The 26,308-nt window shown below is 30.3% G+C and overlaps 1 protein-coding gene across 1 annotated transcript; it reads left to right on the top strand.

The window, feature by feature from the left end:
* The first annotated feature begins 533 nt into the window (after positions 1-533).
* KLRK1 (killer cell lectin like receptor K1) lies at positions 534-26,308 on the top strand. The gene is made up of 12 exons (XM_039881925.1): positions 534-1,050; positions 1,525-1,578; positions 2,083-2,220; positions 3,949-4,054; positions 11,083-11,218; positions 12,235-12,338; positions 14,023-14,130; positions 17,757-17,849; positions 18,074-18,109; positions 18,541-18,692; positions 18,995-19,098; positions 25,695-26,308. The coding sequence occupies exons 6-12, from the start codon at positions 12,296-12,298 to the stop codon at positions 25,810-25,812; spliced, it is 654 nt and encodes a 217-aa protein (XP_039737859.1). The 5' UTR covers positions 534-1,050; positions 1,525-1,578; positions 2,083-2,220; positions 3,949-4,054; positions 11,083-11,218; positions 12,235-12,295; the 3' UTR covers positions 25,813-26,308.

The following is a 26,308-nucleotide window of genomic DNA, read 5'->3' as shown; positions in this document are numbered from 1 at the left end:
AGTTATTCTAACAGTGTTAAAATGTTTCAGTGGAATTTGACATTAGATTAATAAGATATAATTATTCATGAACTTCTTTCCTAATTTATTAGCTTTCATTGCTTCAACCAAAAAATCATGTCATACATAAAATATCATTTTAAGAACTATTATTCTGTCGTGAAACATTTATTTAAAGCTCTAAGTAAATTAGAACCTGACTTTCCATTGGTCACCTGAAAAAACAGTGCTGTTACTTCTCTCACCCTCCACCTACATTGACTTCACTCACATATTCCAGGGATCTTGTCAGTGTTCACACCCTTTATTAATGACTTCAAGACAGTTATCATAGAGCACTGTCACTGACGTTACTGAGCTGAAGAGATGAATATCCAACAAGAAAGTGATTCAAACTTGAATCAGGCTAAGGTATCAAGGAGAGAGCAAATGATAGGTAAGGGCACTAAGAACTTGGTTTCAATAACTAAACAGCAAATATCTACCCTATGAGGAATTAAATCTTCAAAATGCTTTTTAGAATTTCAAGAGAATGACAAGAATGACCACTGTAAAGTTAACACACTGAAGGAACACACAATATAACTGTTCTAGGATGTGCAGCTGGGGTGCAGAGATGTGGGAAAAGAATAGTGAATAAGCTCACATATTTTTTTTATTTGTGAGGATCAGAGTTAAAGGTTGGAATACGGTACTCTAATATGTAATCTGAGGACTGATTTTATTCAGGCATTGTTATAAGATGTAATCTTTGACCAACAACTCATGGAGCATTATATTTTCTGAAAATTCAATGGTATATTCTGAGAGGAAGATTACAATGGTAAATATGGGTTTGGAGTCCAAAGTTATATATATGATTCCCTGTGCATGTGGGTTCTCTGTGTGTAAACTGTCTAAGCGATTGTCTCCATCTGTCCTTTCTCAGTGTTCCCATTTCTCTCCTTACAGCTTTACCATCACCTCCAGAGAAGCTCATTGCTGGCATCCTGGGAATTTTCTGCCTTGTTTTGATATATGCTGTAGTAAGAATGATACATTTTATTCCTTGTAAGTAATTTTTTTAATGATTTTATGAGTACTTTTCACTTTAATAATCTTCAGTGCCTCTAAACACTTCATAATATTATGAGTAGAATTCTAATTTTAATGCATTTCAACTACATGCAAAATGTTATTCTGAATTTGTCTAAAATGTAAGTAACAAAATGATTCTAGAGAGTATTAAATACATATATTTAGATTTCAATACTCAAAAACATGCTTTAGAAGTCTAAAATACCTTTTTGAGAAACAGAAATTCATTCTTGAGGTTACTTAATCTAAAGAAATGGCAAAGTTTGCTCTTATAAGATTTTGAAATATTCTTCCCTCGCATCTAAATTATTTTATTATTTTTTCTTTGTAAAATTAATTTTATTTTACTATTTAATCAATTCATCACATTTTAACTAAGAAACTAAAGTTATTATGATTTATTTAGATCAATATTAATTTTATAACAATTACTCTAACTTCTTCTAGGGGCTGTAATATTGGAGCAGAATAATTTGTCTCTGATAACAAGGATTGAGAAAGGTATATTATGATTTTCAAAGGTCTGGTGATAGTATAGTTTATCTTTTTGTCTATCTTAGGGAAGGCAAAAATACAATAGAAATTTTGGGGAAGAACATAGATTATAAAATCTGGCAATAAATGTTCAAAAATAATGATTGTGGGAGAGTGTTCTGTTTTATGCAACAATATGAAGAAAATTCACTTAAAATCATCATACCATTCTTGCCAATTGGATCAAATTTTCTATTGCTTTAGAATAACACTGTTATTCTAAAAATGTGAATTCATTCATTGACTTCAGGATATTAAAGAGTAGATATTTTTGCTTATATGTTTGCTTTATATGAGCACATAAATTAGGGAATGGGAGATGACCATATTCTGTGAATGTGTATAAGTGTATCAGCCTGTGAGTAGACATAAATCTAATATATATACATATTTTTATATCTATGCATAATTGTAGGTTGATTTTTGTGTTTTTAAAATTGTGTTTGGATAAAAATTTATAATATTTTTCAGCATATTGTTGTGGAGTGGCTTACATATTCCAACAATTGCTATTACATTAGTACTGAAAGTAAAACATGGACTAAGAGTCTGACAGTCTGTGCTGCTAAGAACTCTCACCTGCTTTACATAGATAATGAAGAAGAAATGGTAAGATATTAAATGCTTCAAACAATTTATCAAAAACTTATTTTAGTCAATATTGTATCAGCACAGTTCACATATACTTTTGTACATATTTTTAGTTTTTATGTTAAAGTTGGTTAATATTCCACTGTTTGACTCTATAATATTTTATTTATATTTTATACTATTAATGCACATCTGATAATTTCCATTTCTTGCTTTTCATAAAAAATCATGTTTCTACAAATGCTTTTTTCTGTAATAAACTTTGCTATTTGATTCTGTCATACATAAAAGACACTAAACATATCATAACTGTACAGATTGATTATAAAGTGAATAAAATTATGTAATTATTAATCAGATTAACAAGATAAGAGTTTCTAGCTCTCAGGAGGCCCCCGCTCCTGTGTATTCTCTCAATACTTCTCCTCTCTTCTTATTTAACTTTTCATACAATAAGATCTCAATTTGTTTTCTAACTTGATATAATATAATCATACAATATGCTTTTTTCTTTCTCTTCTTCACTTCCATATGATAGTTTTGCAATTTACCCATGTTAATGCATTTATCAGCACTTAGTTAATTTTCACTGTTGAATTATGTGAATGTAACATTTTAAAATACATTCTTTCAGATGTCTCTGTTTGGGGATGTTAGTCTCATGGCCTCAGAGAGAGAGGTTTCCTGGGTCCAATTCTTTTATCATAGGATCCCCTTTGCTGGTCTCACCTCCAAGGTCCCTCCCCTGGTGACTCCTGGTAGGGGAAGGAGAAGCACTGCCCCTGGCTCCTTTTGTTAGCAGGTGTCCTGATGGATCACCCTGCAGGTTGCTTGGTGTTGCAGAGGGGTCTGGGGGTTCCCTCTCAAACACGAAGGAGGACTGGCTTCCCTGAGCCACCTCTTATGGCTAGATTGGTTGCTGCAAAGCATCAGGCTTAAGTCACTTTCTTCTGTTGTATGGTGTCTGTTACTCTGTTGTTCCCTCGTTTCAAATATGTTAAATAAACATTTGAAAATTTATTTAGTCTTGTTATATTAGTTTTATCAACAGTGGTAACTACTAAATTACATAAATAAGAATTGTCTTTATTAAAACATAACTACTAAGCCTAAATGTTTAAACATTAATTTTACTTCAAATGTACAAATATTGTTGAAAGTTTTTAGCAAAATGAAAAGTGGTTTTTGACTTTAATGTATCTTTAGTGTTAGATTATGGTTCAACACTCATTTTGTTCTGAAAATAAAGGATCTTATGAAAAAATATGCTGTTTGCATTTTAAAAATAATAAAGCTTTCTTAATAATTATATAATAAAGTCCTTTATTTTGGTGTAGAAATTTCTGAGTTTCATATTATTTCCATCATGGATTGGAGTCTTTTTCGTATAAGCAGTGATCGGCCATGGATGTCATAAGTGGTTCAAACTTTAAACTTATGTTTGAAGTTTATATGCTCTACAGAAGAAAAATATAAGAAATAAAAATTCAGAAGTGTATTATTAATGCATTTGTTTATGCTGAATTATAAACACGAAGAATGATGTTCAAAGTTAATGAACATTGATATAAATATTGAAGAATGACTATGCAGTCTTCCTAATAACCAGCTCTTACTAATATTATATGAAAAATGTGATCACTCATTTTGAAAATATTTTTATTACAGTTACATGAAAATACTATTGTTATATAACTTGTCCCCATACTATATAACAAGAGAATTATGCATTTTTCTCCATTACAGGATGGCAGAATCATCATCTGGTAAATATAACTGTGCCATACTATCCTCGTCTGGCCTCATATCAAGTCACTGTGGATCTCCAAAAATATATCACTGCAAATTTAAGGTTTAGAGTTAAAACATTTGAGTTAGATTCTGTCGGTTAACATTATTTTTCCTGAAATATTATGATTGCTTAAGTTTTAAATAAATTATATTATTTGTTCTAACAATGAAACATTTTCCCATAAGATGTATTGGAAAACAATATACACATCCAAAAGTACAGATATCATTACTTTGGTGTCTGTCTTTTTGGTTCAACATTAGATTTGTGTCATTCAAGCTTTCTAAAATATCTCATGTTGTGCGAATCAATTTACATGAAACATCAAGAATAGGCAAACCCATAGAGGCAGACAGTGGATTAGCAATTGCCAAGGGCTAAAGGAAGGTGGGCATAGGAAATGAGTGTTAATGGTACACTGGTTCTTTGTGGGGCTGAAAACTTTCTAAATTTTGATAGTGGTGATGGTTATAAACTCTGCGAATATACTAAAAATTGCTGATATATACACTCTAGAAGAATGAATTTTTTGTTGTGTAAATTATACCTCAATAAAGCTGTTAAAAAACACTTGGGTTCATGCTTGAAACTGCATTTAAACTTTAATTTATAAAGATTAATTATGTTACAATATTGCCTCTTCCAATCAATATTATGTTTTATTTTTCCATTAGGTTTCCTTTGCATTGCTGTATTTTTTATTTTTCTATATTGAAGTCTTACAAAAATATGTATATTTTACGGTCATGATTTTGAAAATGACGTTCTTATTTAAAAAGTTTCTTTAGTAATTTTTGCTGCTTTAAACAAATACAATTGAGGGTTAAATGTTGATCTTATAACCAATGACTTCACTGATTTTATATATGAATTCTATCATTTCAAATATATATTCTTCTGAATTTTTTATATAAACAGCTATTTCATCTGTAAATATCATACTTTTATTTCTTCTTTCTTTATTTCTTCTTAAATTATTTTTTTTCTTGACTTGTTTGCACAATCCAGAGTTTTATTTTCAATCTTGAGTAGAAGGGACAGTAAAGGTTCTATATGTATCCTTCCTATTTAGGGAGAAAAAAAAGTCAATATTTTATCTTTAAGTATGAGATTTGTTTTATTTTTTAACTTGATTTTTTTTTGCTACAAATTATTGGGGTGACATTAATCAGCAAAATCCAACAAGTTTCAAGTGTACAATTCAAAAGTATGTCGTATATATATAACATTGTGTGTGCACCACCCAGAGTTAGATTTCCTTCCGTCACCAAATATATGACCCCTTTTACTACTACTTACCTACCCTCACCCCCTTCCCTCTGGTAACCACTAATCTACTGTCCATGAGTCTCTGTTTGTTTGTCATGTTTGTTTGTTGCTTTTAGATTTATATCCCACATATGAGTGATATGTGGTTTACAACTTTTTTTTCTGGCTTATTTCACTTAGCATGATTATCTCAAGATCCATTCATGTTGTCGCAAATGGCAGTATTTCATCTCTTCTTAAAGCTGAGTAATATTCCATTGTATATATGTACCACAGCTTCTTTATCCAATCATCTATTGTAGGACACTTAGGTTGCTTCCATGTCCTGGCCACCGTGAATAATGCTTCTGTGAACATTGGGGTACATACATCATTGCGGATAAATGTTTTCAGGTTTTTTTTTGGTAAATATCCAGAAGAAGTGCTGGATCATATGGTTCTTCTAGTTTTAATTCCTTGATATCCAACATGTTTTTAAAAATACTCCCCCCAAATCACTTAATCCAGGATACCTTCCCTAACACCATTATGAAATTGTCATCTATAACCTTATCTTCTATAATACCCAGTAATTGCATCTATCACAGCAAATTACATATTAATTTAAAATAATATGCTTATATCTATACCTTAAATAGATTGTAAACAATTAGATGGATATACATAGTTGAATAAAGTATAAAGTACAAGGACTGTGCTTTATACTTTATTCAACTATGTATATCCATTGCCAAACAATACGCTTGTCTCACAGAGGAAATTCTCAATAAATATTAGCTTAAAAAATAAATAGGAAACAATATTCATGAAAAATATCATTATTTTAAATTAATTAATTAATTTCTTACATATTTTGCTTTGCCTTGGTGTTCTTAATTCTGTGTAAAATAATAGAGAAAGGTTCTAGGAGATTGGCTAAAATACTGAAAGAATATTGTAAACTTTTAGCAGTTATTTTGATACTTTCCAAGAAGGTAATGTAAAAATTATAGTTTAAACCACATGCATTTTTATTCATGTATACACAAATGAATCTATTGGGGTTAAAGGAAGGAATAATGAGTTAGAATTTGGCCAAATGTTATCAGGCGAATTTAAGAAAAAAAGAAGGAAGATGCGACTTGGGAGAACTTGGTTCTGCTCGGATCTCTAACAAGAGACTTTTTCCTTTGGAAAAGTGTTGTCTGATCCGTTGGTCTATTTCCCTAGACACCTGAGATAAGTAATGTCCAAATTTTATGACATTTACAAAATTCTAGAATTCTTTAATATTTAAAATACTGAGGTAAACACAAGATCCATTTGGAGTTCAGATCCAGAAATTGTAAATGACATCTTTTTTTTTTCATGAATGTGTAAATTTCTACTATGGCAGGAAATGTAAGGTTAAGCGGCAAGCAAACAAGCAATCAAAGAAAAATAACCATGATGTTAATAGAAATTTTAAGTCATCTGATTTGCAAGTCATGCATGTGACTTACTTAAGAGCAATTTTGAAAAGACATTTATATGACTGTTTATATGACTGTTTATATGACTGTTTATTTACAAACTGTTTGTTTACAAACTCTAAGATAATATAGAAGAAAAAACTTTTCTATATCATTATATTATGTAGATTGATAATAAAACTATGAAGTCTTCTAGCATGAGTTAAGTTAACATAATGAAAACATTTCTTTGTGAAAGAAATGACATCTCAGTAGAATTCCTTATTGTCAGAATTATAGAAAGTTTCAACTGAGATGGGGCCAAGAAATTTTTTCTTTATTACTAGCCAAGATGATGACCAGTTCTCCCTCTTGGCTCACTGAAGTGTACATTTAAGATGTATGAGATCTGTGCCTTGTATTCATCCTCTTAATGTGCTAGTTGACATTATATATGGCTTTCCCAGTACATAATACATAGCTAAATGTTCTGAATAAATAGTTTAGATTCTGAATAAACAAGTTCTGAATAAATATTCTCCAAGTATGTTTGCAGATTTTTTTAACTATTATATTGCTCAACATGTTACTTCCGCTTTCAAATGCCCACGCATATTCAGACTCAGCTCTATTTCTTTTAGTCCCTTTTATTTACTTAATTGCTCATGTGAATTTTAGAATCTGTCTTTTTGACATGTTTCTTATCAATTCAAACACATTTACAGAAAAGTCAAGGCTATAAAAGTTTCAATTGGTTATAACCACACATTGTATTCTTTCATTTCTGGGCTTCTATTCAGTAAACACTTCTGACCACATTCAGTTTTAGTCACAGCTTGAAGTGAGCATCCTGCCAGGAGAACTGTTTCTCACCACAAAGTTGCATTGTGGTCTCTTCACCTCCTCCCCTTAGATTATACAGAAAGTGTTAAACACATGCTCAGATATTTAAGTGCCTATATCTTACTTGCCAAGAAGGCCTATTGATCAAGCCTTGGTGGTTATTCTCATTTAAGAAAAGTAGTTTCTAAATGGTTCATGGAGATGATAGTGGTTGTTCTCAAATGATTTGAATCCAGATTGCAAAGCATTGTAACTCTCCAATAGTTTTGAGGAGAGATAAATATGTACATGTATTTTTTAATTTCTTTTCATCACCATATATTTGACCCCCTTTACCCTTATTTAGCTCCCCACTTCCCTCTTTCCCCTAGTAACCATTAAACCGTTGTTTGTGTCAATGAGTCTCTGTTTGTCTTGTTTGTTTGTTGCTTTCAATTTTATATCCCATATATGAGTGAAATCATCATATATGTATTTTTGTAGTTAAATTATTGTTTCTGTGTAAATTCATTTTTGTTGGTTTTTAATATATATATTAGAAAGTATGTTTTATGAAAGCTATGTCATGGGGTCAAATATGTGGTGACAAAAAGAAATCTAACTATGGGAGATGAACACAGAGTGTAAATATAAAATGCCTTACTGTTAAAAGGTACAGCTGAAACTTACTGGATTTTATTAACCAAAGTCACCATAAAAATAAATAAATTAATTAAAAAATAAAAATTATTTTAAAAAGCGATGTCATAACCTTTTGCAATTTCAAAAATCACCAAAGCATAACTAATGTTCAGCAAATCCTCAATAGATGTCTCATCCTGACAGATGCTGAGTGAGCTATACGCTCACCACTGAGAATGAAATTGGAATTTCTTTGTACATAGCATCTAAAAAATTACACAAGTAATTTTTTTAACTCCTCCCCTTCCTTTTAATATTTTTACTCAAAGTCCTGGACTCATCTTAAAATGTGCCTCTTTCAGAATCCTTAAAGATGGATGTTAACTAGACTTATTGTGGTGATTGTGTCTCAATATATATACATATAGAATTATTATGCTGTATATCTGAAACTAATAAATGTTATATGTAAACTATACCTCAATAAAAAATAAAAAGTAAATAAAATAAAGTACAACGCCCGAAAAGAATCCTTTACTCACTCTATCAATTCATTTAGGGACCATTATATGTGAAACCATAGCTGCCCATGCTTAGTTTTATTACAGTATTTATTTCAAGAAATTACTTGTATGTATTTTTTATGACTTCTCTACAGGTCTATAAGTTCTTATTAGAACTAAATAAAGTTAGTAGAATATTTAGATGCTCTGCGTCTACCCTACCCCTTTCTTTTTATCTTAGATGCTACTTTGTAAGGTTCATAACAAAACCTGGAATATTAATCATAATTGAATTAAATCTCTAAAATGTTTTAGGATTATTGATACCTTTACTAGATCTGCTAGTCCTATCAAAATTTTGTTGTTTTTGAAAATACTTCTATAAAATTATATAATATATTATATATAAATCTTGTTTATTTCTGTTAGATTTGCTCATAAGTTTTTTACAGTGTTTCTATTGTGGTTATTAATTAAGTTAATAATATATAAAATTTAGTTATTTGTTTATTAATGTAATCATGTTCTTTCCAGTTCTTTATTTATTGCTTCTAGCAAATTACATTTAACAATTTTTCTTTCAAAGGAAAATTATTATTATAATCCTGAAATAAACTCAGTTTGGTTATCTATGTTCATTTTATATACTGATTTGGTTTGGTACTGCTTTAAGATTTTACAAGTTTTCATAAATGAGATTGACTTTTTCTTTCTTAATACATTCTCATCTACTAACAGCACCAAATTAATTTTAATTTTAGTGAAAGAAATAGCAACTATTCTTTTTTTTTTTTCCTATCTAGAAAAGTTTGTAGGTTATACTAATCTCTTTCTTGAAAATTTATTATTTCTCTTCTGTGAAACTATTTGCCTTTTGTGTTATCCATATGGAAAGATTTTAAATAACCTGTTGATTTCATAAAAAATATTCTAGCTTTATCAACTTTGCAGAATTAACTAGTGCTTATGTCAATTTTATCTCATGCATATTGTACATAGCAAATAGTTGTGATGTCTGTTCTATTAACTGAAGATTATTCCTAAAATTATCTCATTGATTGAATAAAGTGCGGATTTACTGATTAAATTTTGTTTTCATGTGCACATGTTTAATGAGAGTTAATATCAGTGATTCTGCTTTTTTAGCTGTTTCCCTTTAGAATGGTTCTTTGTTTGCTTTCTAAAGTGCCCATGAGTTTTATTATTATTATAACATTCTTTTTATTTTATTTTATTAAATTTATCAGTGTGACATTGGTTAATAAAATTACATAGGTTTCAAGTGTACAATCCAATTATACGTTACCTATGTATTGCTCTGTGTGTTCATTAAAGAAGCTCCAAATACTTATTTTATAAGTAATGTTTTTTTAGAGTTTAGAATAGTCTTAAATTTACAAAAAATTACAAAGATAGAGAGTTCTCACATACCCATATCATTTTCTATATTATTCACAGTTTACATTAATATGGTACATTTACCATGGTTAATAAACTGATATTGATTCATTATTATTAAATAAAGAACATACATTATTTAGAATTTCTTAGTTTTTACCTAATGTTCTTTTTCTGTCCTTTATCCCATTGAAAATAATACATTACATTTAGCCATCATATCTCTTTGGGCTCCTTTTGGCTAAATGTAATGTATCATATCTCTTTGGCAGTTTCCTTATCATTTTTTGCTAGAACAAAAATTATGAGTAGCTAAAAATAACAACATTAAGATATTAGTAATTACGTTGCTATTCTAGCAAAAGATTTGGTGCTATTATTCTGAGTAATAAAGGGCAAGTAATATAACAGGTGATGTTCACAAGGAAAAAGGAGAAAAGGGCTCTATTTAGAAGAAGAGTTTGATCTGAGACACCCACATATATAAAAAATAAAATAATATTAACCATAAATTGATAATTATTTAAGCTAAGCATGTTACGGTTTATCAAGAAAGTTTTATTTTGTATACACTTTATATTTTCACAATTAAAAGGTCTTATATGTACACATATATGTATACATGCATTATATATATCTTTATGTGTGTATGCATATATATGTGTGTGTGTGTATATATATATATATATATAACATCTGTCTATACTTTCAACTTAGATGATACAGCAAACTTGATTCCACTCAAATTTATAATAACAAGTGCACAGAATGATTAAAAAGTTTATTTAATTTTCTTCTCTTTTTTCACACAATACTTACAACTTTATCATATAACAATTTTTCACTTTTGATTCAGAAAGAGATTATATAATTCTACTATTTGTTTCTCAAAACTCTGGAAAACTTTTTACATCAATTTTAAGTAATAAAATTATATTAGAACCTAACATTTATTTTGCCAATTAGAGACATTTTTTGTGTGGTGATGAGACGGACTGCCGTGGTTTGTGTTGTTTTTCAACAGGAAGATGAGATTAGAATATTTGTCATATTATGCTCGGGGATCAAAATTGATTGGATATCTCATTGCAATTGCAAACTGAGAACTCAGGACACGTCTAACTTTTTCACAAGAATCAGGATCTTCTTTCTCTGATCAGGTGTGTGTGTCTCTCTGTGTGTGTATGTGTTTTGAACAGTTATTATTTAAGTAATGAGGCACTCTTGAGGTTTCAACCTCAAGAAAGTTTCTAAAAATATTTTCACTATAAGATAATTCTGTTTCTTAAGTGTTTGAATAGAATTACTGAAGAAAAGGAATCATTATTTCTGAAGTGTACTCTTTCACTTTACTCAATGGTAGATAATTAGGATAAACTTATTGGAAAATGAAAAGTTATGATGTAGCTATAAGATGGAACCTTGTCTCTAAACAAAACTAGAAGATGAATCTTTACATTTGAGGTTAAAGAATTGAATTTCAGTTTGAATTCTCTTATGATTTTTGTGCTCTTATGCAAGGCACTTATGTGACACACAACTTTAGTTGCAAAATAAAACCAATTATATCTGTTGCTTCCAGCTGTCATGTTTATATATAAAACAGATTTTATTTTTTAAATTTAAGCACTATGCATATGTATTAAATAGCTATTTTTTTCTGAGAGTTTTTCTAGACACTATATTACTATATAAATGTGAGGTTATTTTTGTTAATGATGCTAATAACTTATAAGTGATGATGATATAGACAGAAGCAGAATTAAAATGTATTAGAAGAAAGCATTCAACAAAAATTCATGTATCCTACCCAATTTACCTGCAAAGAAAGCAATTATCACCAAATAAAATAAAACAAGTATAAATAAGAACTGTTGTCATTCAATATCGGTGATGCAAATTTTTTTTTATTAAGTGTCTTAATGTAAGAGAATTAAAAACACCCATTATATGTTTTTACATTTTTTAAATTAGTGTTTATTATTTTATAATGAAGATAAATTTAAAAAATAAATTTTAGAGTTTTTATATAAATTCTCTTTTCTTCGTTCTTTTCTTATTTATACATGCATGGGGAAAATTTTTCTGGATTCTCACTTTTTCAATCAAAATATGTCAACTCACTACAAGGAAAGAAAACAAAAAAATAAATAAATACATGATTTATTTTCTTTAGGAACCTTTGTAAAATGAAGACTTTGAATTCATCTCTGGAGTAGATAAACATTCATAATTATATGATGGGGCTGATCCGAGATCGATGGGCTCATCACAACATGGGTATGTACTTTCTACATAAATGTGTAATTTGGCCTGTGTTTAATTTTACTGTAGCCAGAATTTGATATAAGCATGTAAGGCACAGGAAAGCAATTTACACTTATTCACTTATGTTCATTTTATGTTCATTTCATGTTATGTTCATGTTATATTTTAAATCAAGTTTTCAAAACCTCGAAAGCTTTTTTCCCTCTTATTTCATTAACTATCTAAAGTCTCTCACAATTTGAGGCAGCCTGGAATAGTGACAGCATCAGAATCTGAAGTTTGAATTTTAATCAAACTTTTTGCAGTCTCTAGCTTTGAGATAAGGAGTAATCCACAGCCCCCATGCAGTTGTTTTCTTTTCTATAAAGTAGAGATATAAAACATGTGATATTCATCTTAGTGAATTTCTATAATATTCAAATAAAATAATATTTTTAAAAGTATTTCTTAAACTGAAAGTGTTATAAATTACTCATAGTTGGTAGCATTATATTAAATAAGTAATGTAATATTGGCTACCTCTAAGATTCAATTTCCTCATTCATAAAATAATACCAACCCTTTTCACATATTTAAAAATTAAATTACACATTGTATGAACAAACAATGTTTTTTCTTAGTTTAATTATATATATAAAAAGTAATTAAAATTAGCATTTCATTTATAAAAGACTTTTACATACTTGGTAATTTTTACTATTTTAAGAGGAGAGCAAAATGATTTTTTACTTGTTTTGTTCAGAGGCAAGATTCTTTGTCTTTATCTTAAAGTTTTAGACTGTGCTTTTATTCTTTGTGTGTCCTTTACTATAAAGAAAATTAGACACACTAAACTCTACTAAGTGTTTAGTTTGTGATTGACATAATTGATACTAAGTGCATACCATTTTATTTCACTTTTTAAAATACCCATACCATGTTGTTTTGATAATTGATTGATATCCTTTGTTTTATTTCCTCTTCTTTCTTTCTCTCTCTTTCTCTCTCGCTCTCTCCTTTCCTTCTTTCTTTCTTTCTTTCTTTCTTTCTTTCTTTCTTTTCCTTCAGCTATTTTCATTCCTTCCTTCCTTCCTTCCTTCAGCCTTCAACTTCAGCCTTCCTTCCTTCAGCTTCCTTCCTTCTCTTCTTCAACTTCCTTTCTTTCTTTCAACTTTCTTTCTTTCTTTCTTTCTTTCTTTCAATATTTTCTTTCAACAACAACAACAACTTTCCTCTAACAATATATATTTCTTCCTTTTTCCTTCATCTATTCCTTCCTTCCTTCCTTCAAACTATTCCTTCCATTCCTTCACATTCCTTTCTATTTCAGCTTCCTTCCTTTTCTTTTTTTAAATTTTAAAAGTTATTAACTGAGTAAATGTGGCTCTTTGAATTAAAGATGTGTCTAACTTTCTAGGGCCCTGTCTTTTTCATTATACAGTATCTTTTGTTTAATGTTAGACTTTATTACACATTAAGAATGAACTTTTTTTTCATAGTACACAGGATCTTGCTAAAAATATTTTGCTGTAAAAATATAATTTCATTTATATTACAAAGTGTGAAAATCATAATAATTAAATAATATAAAACAAAAGTAACTTGTTATTATACTTTAAAAAGAAAAAGATAGAAATGGCAAGTTAAATTTTAAAAATTTGTGATCCAAGTGGCAGGAAGGCCATGACTCATATTGGCCTGAATTGTTTTTCTCCAGAGATGAATGAATCCCATAATTATAAATTTGAACTTGCAAATCGTGATACTTTTGTACTCTCGCAAAAGAAAAGACCTGCATTAATCACAAACACGTTTGGAGAAAACCGTAAGTACTATACTCTGTTTAACATCTTGAGGTGGAAATTGGAAACTGTGATTATCAACATAAATATTCAGTTAATTTTACCTTCATGAAGAAGCAGAAATGAGATTAATATAATATTGAAATATATAATAAATTAGCAGAATCTCTTGAGTTTAGGATCTTTTCATGACCTAAAAAATGATGATTATCATATTAATGACAATTGAGACAGTAGTTTCTAAGGGAATACTGAACAACTAACTTTAAAAAGGAGTAAATAAAAATGAAAAACAAGAGAAAAGAATTTCAAAATATCCTTTAGTGTTACATTTTTAAACAGTATAGAAACAATGACTTGATTGCTAATCACAAACTGTTTCTGTGTAGTGAAAAAGATATGCTCTCTGTCCTTCGTCAAGGCAGAATATGATTGAAAATGGAGCCTGACACTCACTCAGCCATTAAAAGAAATGAAATCCTACCGTTTGCAATTACACGAATGGATCTAGAGATTATTATGCTGAGTGAAATAAGTCAGACAGAGAAAGATAAATACCACATGATTTCACTTATATGCAGAATCTAAAGAACAAAAAGAACAAACTAATCAAAAACAGACTCACAAACATTGTGGACAATTTGGTGACGGACAGAGGGGAGGTGGATTGGGGGCTGGGAGAATGGAGTGAAGGGTTAAAGAAGTACAAATTAGTAGTTGATAGTTGGTCACAGGGCTGGGGAGCACGGCAGAGGGAATACAGTTAGCATTAACATGATGGTTCGGTGGAGGGCCAGGGGAGAAAGGGAGCAATTGGGGGGATCGTTTTATGAACTATAAAGATGTCTAACTAATGTACTGTATACTTGAAACTAATTTAAATAAATAAATTTAAAAGAAAGAAAATGTAGCCTAAAATAGCTTACATTAAAAGAAAAATAACAGACTACTCTCACCTATATATTATAAATGATTTATAATAAAAATAAATGATTACCAAATAGTATCACTTTCAAGAGTTAATTATAGAAATGAATATGTGTCATATGTAATAATAGAAGATTGTAGATCATATACATAATGTTAAAAGGTTTTGGATAAAAATCAATATAAATTCTTAATTTACAAAAACTTAATTTTAAAACCTCTAAAATATAAATACTGCCTTTAGGACATATGCTGTCATTAAGCTTATTGATAAGTGCTAACAGCATTTTCATCATAGTTAGAAAAAAACAAGAATAAAAGGGCAAAATTAATATTAGCAAGAATATGTGATTTAAAATATTTTAAAAACATTCAAAAGCTTCACCCCAAAATATTACAAGCAATAAGAAAAACCGATATGTAGATGTGATTGAAAATAAGATGTAAAAATAAGATATAGTTTTAATAACTACAAAAACAAAAACAAAAAATGATGAAAGAAAAATACCATGTTTATAAGACCAAAAATCAGAAATAAACTTTTTAATTAAAGCAACAAATGAACAAGACAAACAAACAAAAACTCATAGACAACAGACAACAGTTTAGTGGTTACCAGAGGAAAAGTGGAGGGAGGAGAAGGTAGATAAGGGTAAAGGAAGTCAAATACATGGTGACAGGAGGAAATTTAACTTTGTGTGGTGAACACATGATACAAAACACAGATGTCTATTATCTAATTGTACTCTTGAAACCTATGATTTTATTAACCAATGCCATCTCAATAAATTTAATAAAACATACTAGAAATAAATTTATTACTTTAAAGTTGTACTAATGAACACAGAATAAGACATATATAATGGAAATAGGAATTTTTCAAGGATAAAAGACATCTCTTTAAAATCAAATTATCTGACTATATTTATACATTTAACGTGATTCTTTTGAAAGTGGCAGGTTCTTAAAAAGTTCATTTTAAAGTTTTTTTTTATTCTTTATTTTTAAAAAATTTATTGGGGGGTAACATTGGTTAATAAAGTTATATAGGTTTCAAGTGTACAATTCAATAATACATCATCTGTGCATTGCATTGTGTGTTTACCACCCAAAGTTAAATTTTCTGCTTCACCATGTGTTTGATCTCTTTTATTCTTATCTATCTCTTCATTCCTTTGTTTTCCTATGGTAACCACTAAACTGTTGTCTGTGTCTATGAGTTTTTGCTTGTCTTGTTTGTTTGTTGATTTCAGTTTTATATCTCACATATGATTTCACTCATTTTAAAGTTCTTAAGGCATATATGAAGTGTAATGATAGCTAAAATATTCTGAAAAAGAAGTGTAATATAATATTATGAGCACTGTAAGTACTCAAGCATATTATAAAAGTAAGGATATTTTACTTATAGTTTGAATGGAAAGACAGATTAAAAATATAGGAATAAATTCGAACACATACAGAAATGTATTATATACTAAAGATGGTATTTTATATCAATGAGAACATATTGATTTACTCAGTAAATAACAGAAATATTCAGTGTCCATTTGGAAATGAAAAATTTTTATAAATTTGAGTTTCTACCTCATTACAGACACATAAACACACACATACACAAATACCAAAGAGATCAAATGAAAAAGGAAACCATATAACATAAGGGCATAACTTATTTCATAAACTCAGAATAATAAAAACATTTTTATTTATATCAAAAAAAGCATAATGGTTAGAAGAAGTCAACCATTTTCCATTTCAGCACGCCAAAAGTATAATAGAAATTATAAAGTTAAAACAAAAATGATATCTGAGGTGAATATTACAAAACATATGGCAAAAAATGAACTAATATTCTCAACCTAAAAAGTGAGAAAAAAGTTACTTAATATAAATAAGAGCAGTCTCAAGAAATAAAATAAAACATAATTAATTCATAATAAGAAAAATAAAGTTAAATTTAAAAATAATATTGCTTATCAGATTTATACACTTAAAATGCAACTAATATTTAACGCAGAAGATGTGAACAATTAGGCTTTTAAGCTTAAACTTGTACTACATAATTGGTATAGCTTCTTTGGACTGAAATTTCCAATTATTACAAAAATTTAAAAAGCAAATGCCCTTTGCATCAGTAATTACCCTTTAGGAAATTTCTCCTAGAGAGGTACTCAGAAACATGCATAGGTGTGTATGAATTGTTATTTATATAATGATCTCTAATAGTAAAAACTAAGAAACAATTTAATATGCATTTAAACAATTAAGTCTGTCAGTAATTAGATATTGTTCATATACCAATGAAACAATACAAGCAGCCATTTATAAAAATTTGACAACTTTATGACATGATATAGAATAATCATGATATTTTCTTAAGTGAAAAAATCATAGAATATTTTGTATAGTTTCTTAAATATGTGTTTTTAAAAGGGGGAACTGTGAATATTTATTATTGCATCTCTGAAAATTTTTAAAAATGATAACCATAATTTATTCTAGGAGATAACTGTAGAACTTATAGAGAATAAAAAAGGAATATTGTATTTTTATAGTCTTATTTTTTAATCATTTATAAAGAACTATGTTATCCGTTTTGAGCAAAATAAGGAAAAAGCACTGATATCAGCCCCACATAAAAACACTCTAACTTTTATGTTAAATATGAAAATATCAGAACCTTTATCTTTTTCTCATTTTCTCATTCTTTCTTTGACAGACTCTCCAGTTTTCCTTGCCCGTTCCATTGCTGTAGCTATGGGAATTCGTTTCATTATAATGGTAACAATATGTAGCGCCATAGTTATAAATTGTAAGTGATAACAGAGAAGTAGATAGCAGAATTGTTGATCTAATGATTGTATTATATTACTTTGATTAATATTCAGAAATACAGAAACAAGCTAGCAATATTAATTAAGTGTCCTTATATTTTCGCTATTAGTCTAAAAACTTGTCAACTATTTTTAAATTTTTTTTCATGGACTATGTTACTAACAACACAAAGCCTTCTAATAATTATGATTATTTTAATAGCATTATTCAACCAAACGACTCCAATTTCTTTGAATGGTAAGTGAAAGTTTTCTAACATTTTGAAGCACAAATTGCATGCATCTATGTATACTTGGGTTTAGGCATGTATCCAATGGCGTTAACAAGAAAGTATGTAAAAAGATAATTAATTCTTGTCCATGATTCACTGTAACTTTTTAAATTTTATGTTATTTTTTACAATGAGAAAGTACTTGTAAAAAGTAGAGAACATAGTTTTAGTCTGTATATTTATCTGTCTATCTAGCTACCTATCTATCATCTATCTATCATCTATCTATTATCTATCTATCTAACAGGGTATAGAGATATGACATTGGGTATGACCAAAAGGGCTTAATTATCTAGACTTTTAGAGTTAGAATAAAAAGGATATTTAACCTGTCTAAACAAAATCTACTATAATGTTCAGACATGTGCAGAATTAATAATATATTCTCTCTTTCTAGAAAGTTACTGTGGCCCATGTCCTAAAAACTGGATATGTTATAGAAATAACTGCTACCAATTTTTTAATGAGAGCAAAAGCTGGTCTCAGAGCCAAGCCTCTTGTATTTCTCAAAATTCCAGTCTCTTGAAGATATACAGCAGAGAGGACCAGGTTAAGTACTGTTTTAATTCCTCTTCCTATATTTAGTTCTAACGTATAAAGCATATGTTAGGATGAATATGAATCTGAAATATAATAGAAGCACTAAGTCTCAGATATACCAACCGTGAATCATTCTGCATTAAAAATAAGAAAGTACAACAATTACAGGTATTATGTATGTGTTGTTTAAGTTGGAATTATGCTAGAGGACAGAATGCATTTTCCCCAAGTGCAGGAAATAAACGATTAAATGATTATGGCCTTGTAGTTACTAAAACTTGAGTACTGACTTTATTTGTGATTTCAAACAGGATTTCTTTAAATTGGTAAAGTCCTATCATTGGATGGGACTAGTACAAAATCCAACAAATGGATCTTGGCATTGGGAAGATGGTTCCATTCTCTCACCCAACCAGTAAGTCTATACCAATAGGTCTCTATTTGTGGATTTGTCCCTGAGCTATTCCTATGATCACTTAACTATCGTATTTTCCTTCACACGATACCAGGACATTCCCATATGCTAATAGATTCAGCAAAAAACTCTTAGAGATTAAATTTAGTAGATCATGGAGCAGAACAGTCAATACTAGTAATAATGAGTAATATTAATTGTTTGTTATGTGCTAAGTACTGTACAAGATAGGTCTAACATAATGCTCATTTTATAGATGAGGAGTCTAAAACAGAGGTTAAGTATCACATACATTCTTTTTTTGATCTTATTACCAGATTTGTAGAGATATAATTGACGTTCAATAAACTGCACATATATAAAGTATACAATTTGATAAATTTTGACCATTAATGACATCAAGATAATTAGCATATTTATCACCTGCAAAAGTTTCCCTTTGCATCTTCATAATCCCTCCTTCATGCCCCTCCTAACCTACCTCTTTTTGTCTCCAGACAACTAGTCTGCTTTCTCTCATTATAGATTAGTTTGTAGTTTATAGAATTTAATATAAATGGAGTCCTACAGTATGTACTGTTTTTATGTCTGGCTCTTTTACTCAGTATAGTTATTTTAAGATTAGTCACTTCATAGCATGTAAAAGGGTTAATTTCTTTTTATTCTTGAGAGGCATTCCATATATGAGTGTTGCTCAATTTGTTTATCCTTTCACCTATTGATGGGCATTTGGGTTTTTGACTATTATTTGCTATAAAAATTTGCATACAAGTCTTTGTATAAACATCGGCTTTCCTTACATAAAGATCTAGAAGTGGAGCAGAGAAATGCTTATTCAGGGCCTCTGCCCATTTTTTAATTGGATGTTTGTGTGGTTTTTTCAGTGTTGAATTGTATGGGTTCTTTATAAATTTTGGATATTAATCCCTTATCAGATGTATCATTGGCAAATATTTTCTCTCATTCAGTAGTTTGTCTTTTCGTTTTGTTGATGATTTCCTTTGCTGTGCAAAACCTTTTTATTTTGATGTAACCCCTTTTATTTTTATTTTGTTTTCCTTGCCTGAGAGGATATATCAGAAAAAACTATTACTAAGAGGAATAACAGAGAATTTACTGTTCATGTTTTCTTCTAGGAGTTTTATGGTCTTACATTTAAGTCTTTAATCCATTTTCAAGTTTATTCCTGTATATGGTGTAATATGGCATTCCAGTTTTATTTTATTTTATTTTATTTTGGATGTTTCTGTCCAGTTTTCCTAATACCATTTATTAAATAGCCTATTTACCTCATTGTTTATTTGTGTCTCCTTTGCCATAGATTGAATGACCAAATAGGTGTGGATTTATTTCTGGGTTCTCTCTTCTGTTCCACTGTTCTATGTGTCTGTTTTTGTGCCAGTACCATTGTGTTCTGATTACTATAGCCTTATAGTATAGTTTGATATCAGGTAGTGCGATACCTCCAACTTTATCCTTCATTCTCAAGATTGTTGTGGCTATTCAGGATCTTTTATATTTCCATATAAATTTCTGGATTATTTGTTCTAGTTCTGTGAAAAATGTCATTGGTATTTTGATAGGGATTGCATTGAATTTATAGATTGCTTTGGGTAATATGGGCGCTTTAACGATGTTAATTCTCTTCCATGAGCATGGTATATGCTTTCATTTATTTGTATCTTCTTCAATTTCTTTTTTCAATGACATTGTTTTCTAAGAAAAGGTCTTTTACCTCCTTGGTTAATTTATGCCTAGGTATTTTATTGGTTTTGATGCAATTGTTATTGGAATTGCTTTCTTAATTTCTCTTTCTGATAGTTTATTATTGGTGTATAAAATGCAGCTGATTTCTGAATGTTAATTTTGTATCCTGTTACTTTACTTAATTCATTGATCATTTCTAACAGTTTTTGGTGGAATCTTTAGGGTACTTTCAATGTAGTGTCATGTCTTCTGCAAATAATGACAGTTTTACTTCTTCCTTTCCAATTTAGATGCTTTTTATTTCTTTTTCATATCTGATTGCTGTTGCTAGGACTTCCAATACTATGTTGAATAAAAGTAGTGAAAGTAGACATCATTGTCTTGTTCTTGCTCTTAAGGAAAATGCTTTTAGCTTTTCCCCACTGAGTATTATGTTAGCTGTGGGTTTGCCATATATGGCCTTCATTATGTTGAGATATGTTCCCTTTATTAGCATTTTGATGAGAGTTTTTATCATAAATAGATGCTGGATTTTTTCAAATGCTTTTTCTGCATCTATTGATCTGATCATATGATTTTTACCTTTTAGTTTGTTAATGTGGTGAACCACATTAATTGATTTGCAGATATTGAACCAAACTTGCATCCCAGGAATAAATCCCACTATCAAGTATTTTTTAAATGTATTGCTGAATATGATTTGCTAATATTTTGTTGAGGATTTTTGCATCTATGTTCATCAGGAATATCAGCTTATAATTTCCTTTTTCTGTAATGTCTTTGTCTGGTTTAGGAATTAGGGTAATAGTGGCCTCGTAAAATGAGCTTGGGAGCCTTTCCTGCTCTTGAACTTTTTGGAATAGTTTGAGAAGAATAAGTGTTAATTTTTCTTTGAATGTTTGGTAAAATTCACCTGTGAAGCCATCTGGTTCAGGACTTTTGTTTGTTGGGAGTTTTTTGACTACTGATTCAATTTTATTCATAGTAATAGGTTGGTTCAGGTTTTGTTTCTTCTTGACTCACCCTTAGGAGATTGTACTTTTCTAGGAATTTATCTATTTCTCCCATATTGTCCAATTGGTTTGCACACAATTGCTTGCAGTATTTTCTTATAATCCTTTGTATTTCTGTGGAGTTAGTTATCACTTCCCATCTTTTATTTCTGGCTTTATTTATTTGGGTCCTCTCTCTTTTTTTCTTGATGCATCTGGCTAAAGGTTTATCAATTTTGTTTATCTTTTGGTTTCATCGATCTTTTTTATTGTTTCCCTAGATTCTTTTTTATTTCCTCTCTAATATTTATTATTTCCTTCTTTCTGCTCACTTTGGGCTTTGTTTACTATTCTTTTTCTAGTTTCTTTAAGTGTAAGTTTAGATTGTTTATTTGAGATTTTTCTTGTTTCTTGAGGTTTACCTGTATTGCTAGGAATTTTCTTCTTAGGACTGCTTTTGCTGTGTCCCATAACATTTTAGTTGTTGTATTTTCATTTTCTTTTGTTTCAAGGGACTGCTTTTGCTGTGTCCCATAACTTTTTAGTTGTATTTTCATTTTCATTTGTTTCAAGGGAATTTTTTCTTGATTCTTTTTTAACCCACTCATCATTTAGTAGGATGTTATTTAGCCTTGAAATGTTTGTGGATTTTTCAGTTTTCTTCTTGTGGTTGATTTCTAGTTTTATCTTATTGTGGTTAGAGCAGACGCTTGATATGATTTCAATCTTCTTAAATTTATTGAGACTTGTTTTGTGGACTAACATGTGGTCTACCTTAGGAAATGTTCGATGTGCACTTGAGAAGAATGAATATTCTGCTTCTTTGAGGTGAAATACTCTAAAAATATCAGTTAAATCCATCTGGTCTAGTGTGTCATTAAAGGCCACTGCTTCTTTGTTGATTTTCTGTCTGGAAGATCTGTTCATTGATGTCAAAGGGGTTTTAAAGTTTTAGCTATGACTGTATGACTGTTGATCTCTCCCTTTATGACAGTAAATATTTTCTTTATATATTTAGGTGTTCCTATGTTGGGTACATAAATGTTTACCAGGGTTATGTCCTCTTGTTGGATTGATCTCTTTATCATTATGTAATATCCTTGCCTCTTATTATAGCCTTTGTTTTAAGGTCTATTTTGTCTGATATAAGTATTGGTTCCCCAATACTTAAATGATTTTTTTTTCATTTCCATTTGTATGAAATATCTTTTTCCATCTCTTTCAGTTTGTGTATGTGTCTTTCAATCTGAAGTGGGTCTCTTATAAACAGCATATGCATGGGTCTTGTTTTCTTATCCATTCAGCTACCCTATATCTTTTGATTGTACATTTAATCCATTTACATTGTAATTATTGTTAAGTACACAGTTATTATCATTTATTATTGTTATTTATGTTTTTTTCCCCTCCTTTTTCTTTTTAAACATTTCTTGTAACACTGGCTTAGTGGTGATGAGATTTTATAGCTTTTTTTCTGTCTGGGAAACTTTTATCTCACCTTCAATTTTAATTGATAGCATTGCTGGGTTTAGTAGTCTTCGTTGTAGGTCCTTGTTTTTCATCGCTTTGAATATTTCATCCAATCCATTCTGACCTGCAAAGTTTCTTTTGAGAAATCAGCTGACAGTCTTATGGGGCTCCCTTGTAAGTAACTAGCTGCCTTTTTCTTGCTGCTTTTAGGATTCTCTCTTTGTCTTTAACATTTGGTATTAATCATAATTAATTATGATTAATTATGTCTTGGTGTAGACCTGTTTGGGTTCATCTTGTTTGGGATCCTCTGCACTTCCTAGACTTGTATCTCTATTTCTTTCATCAGATTATGGAAGTTTTCTGTCATTATTTCTTCAAAAAGTTCTCAGTCCCTTGCTGTCTCTCCTTCTGGTACTCCTATGATGAGAATGTTGGTATGCTGATGTTGTCCCAGAGGTCCCTTAAACTTTCCTCACTTTTTTCAATTCTTTTTTATTTTTGCTGTTTCAGTTGGATGTTTTGTGCTACCTCATCTTCATATTGCTAATTTGATCCTCTGCTTCATGTAATCTATTGTTGATTCCTTCTAGTGTACTCTTTGTTTCAATTATTGTATCCTTCATTTCTAACTGGTCTTTTTTTATGGTTTCTATGTCCCTTTTTTTGCTTACTATCTCTCTTTGAAGTTCTAACTGAGATCATCTAGTCTTCCTCTAAGTTCGTTGAGCATCCTCATAACCAGTTTTGAACTCTGCTTCTGGTAGGTTGCTTGCCTCCATTTCATTTAGTTCTTTTTCTGGAGTTTTCTCCTGTTCCTTCATTTGGGGCATGTTTCTCTCTCTCTCTCTCTCTCTCTCTCTTTTTTTTTCATTTTGGCTGCCTCTCTGTTCATTTCTATGTATTAGGTAGATTTGCTATGTCCAGTCTTGGCTGGGTCGCCTTATGTAGTAAGCGTCCTGCTTGGTCCTAGCAGAGTCTTCCTGGTCACCTGCTCTGGGTGCTCCAGGAGTGGGTTGTGTGTGCTCTCCTGTTGTAGTTAAGCTTTAATTGCTGTTGGCATATCAATGGGTGGGATTGGTTGTGAGGACTGGCTACACCAACAGAGTATGAGCTGCAGTGTGGGGGCTGACCCCACAGAGTGGGATTTGCCCCAGCAGGCTCATGCACCTGCTAAGACCACCCTTTAGGTGTACCATTTGTGCTAATGAGGTAGTGTTCTGTTGTGGTCTGATGCCAGCCTCCAAGTGTGTTGGTTCTGGGATCCCTTGGTCAACAGCTGCCTGTGACTGCCTGGGGTTACCTGGTAGGAGCTACAGAGCAATCTGTGGTTGGTCTCTGCTTGTACTGGCACTAGAAGCAAGTGTGGAGAGGCCACGCAGCAAACCGAGGCTGGCTGCCACAAACATCGAGCCTGGAGTAGTTCAGCAAAGGGTCCAGAGCTCCCCAAGGTTAGAGGCCACCTACTGGCTGCCTACAGAATCAGCAACTGAAGTAGTCTTGGGTGGTACATGAGTTGGGTGAGGCAAGGTCCCAGAAAGTCACCAGGGTGAGATGAGTGGCACTCCCCAGGTTAGTGCAGACTCAGATTTGGTGCCAGTGCTGAACCTGTGGCCATTTGCAAAAAGCCTCAGATCACACTGAGGCCAGCTGCCATCTGCCTGGGTTTCACAGACCCCTGAGATTTGTTCAAGAAACACTGTAGCTCAGAAAGGGACTGGTTGCCCATCACCTAAACCATCCTCATATTGAAGTAGCATCATCATTTTTCCCTCAGCCTTCTAATTTATCTGTTCCTGGAAGAAAACAAATTGCTATTTATTACATTAATCATATAATTATAAAATACTCAATTGCAGAGTAAAATATATATATACATATAATCATCTCTATGCAGAATGCTTACACACACACACACTTATGTATGTGTGTATATTTATATTAGAAAATTTTACAATTTTTAAAAATTTTCTTACCAAGTAAAATTGCATATATCTGTAGATTGTATATTTTTCACAAAAATGACATTAAATTCTGAATTCATTTCTAATCTAAATATTTGTTTAAAGAAACATTTTAAAGCTTTCATTTCACTCAGGTACACATATGAAGAGATCCCAGAATTTCTAAATTGACTAATTTCCACTGTGTAAAAATGGTAGCACATGATTTATAAGAAAATGAAATTTTTACTTTTATTATCTGAGTTGGCTATATTTTGCATATCTGTGAATTAAGAAAGGCCAAGCATGGTCTTAAAATATTATATTTTATATATAATTATATATAAATATTATATTTTATGTGTTGTTATATATAAACATTATATTTTGTATTATATGCCTATATTTAAATAAATATTATTTCATTTTTACATCCCTGCATTAATAAAGTTATAAATGTAATTTGTCTTTCTCTCTAATCTAGACTAACATTGGTTGAAGTACAGAATGGAACCTGTGCTGTTTATGGCTCAAGTTTTAAAGGATACACAGAACATTGTTTAAATCCAAACACATACATCTGCATGCAGAGGATTGTATAAAAAGCTATTGTTTATAAAATATAAAGAATTCAAAGACACAAAAGCCATTCTCTGACCGTTCTTCATGAAGAAAACTTCCAGAAGAAAACTTCACCAATATTTATTAAATATTTTTTCTATCTCACATGTCATAAAACATAACCTTGCAGCCAATAAAGGCTAACAATTAAAGAATAATATTCTATAAGTAGTCTGAGTAAAGTATATACCGTAACCTTTTGTACTATTTTTTCATAGTTTCTGTAAGTGTGAAGTTATGTCAAAATAAAAGCTAAAATAAACAAACAAACAAAAATTCTGCAGTCATCCTTGAAGTCTCTCTTTCTTTTACACATTGCATCTAATATATCAGTAAATCTTATACACATACACATAAACATACACACACGTCATCATTTCTTATCATCAACATTTCTATCAGATCTGCTGATGAATGTGAAAATTTGTTGATGAATTGTGAAAATTTAATTTTTCTTAAATACTTTATTTTACCTTA

The sequence above is a fragment of the Pteropus medius genome, unplaced genomic scaffold (genome assembly GCF_902729225.1).
Source record: "Pteropus medius unplaced genomic scaffold, Ma_sr-lr_union100, whole genome shotgun sequence".
In the NCBI taxonomy this organism is placed as follows: Eukaryota; Metazoa; Chordata; class Mammalia; order Chiroptera; family Pteropodidae; genus Pteropus; species Pteropus medius.
The sequence above is the reverse complement of the archived record's forward strand: the minus strand, read 5'-3'. Positions and strand labels throughout refer to the sequence as shown.

Excerpts from the sequence above, each read along its gene's own strand:
- KLRK1 (XM_039881925.1), top strand. The coding sequence starts at position 12,296 with ATGATGGGGCTGATCCGAGATCGATGGGCTCATCACAACATGG. Across the intron at positions 17,850-18,073 it reads TAGCGCCATAGTTATAAATT|CATTATTCAACCAAACGACT; the intron begins GTAAGTGATAAC and ends TTATTTTAATAG. Across the intron at positions 18,693-18,994 it reads TATACAGCAGAGAGGACCAG|GATTTCTTTAAATTGGTAAA; the intron begins GTTAAGTACTGT and ends GATTTCAAACAG.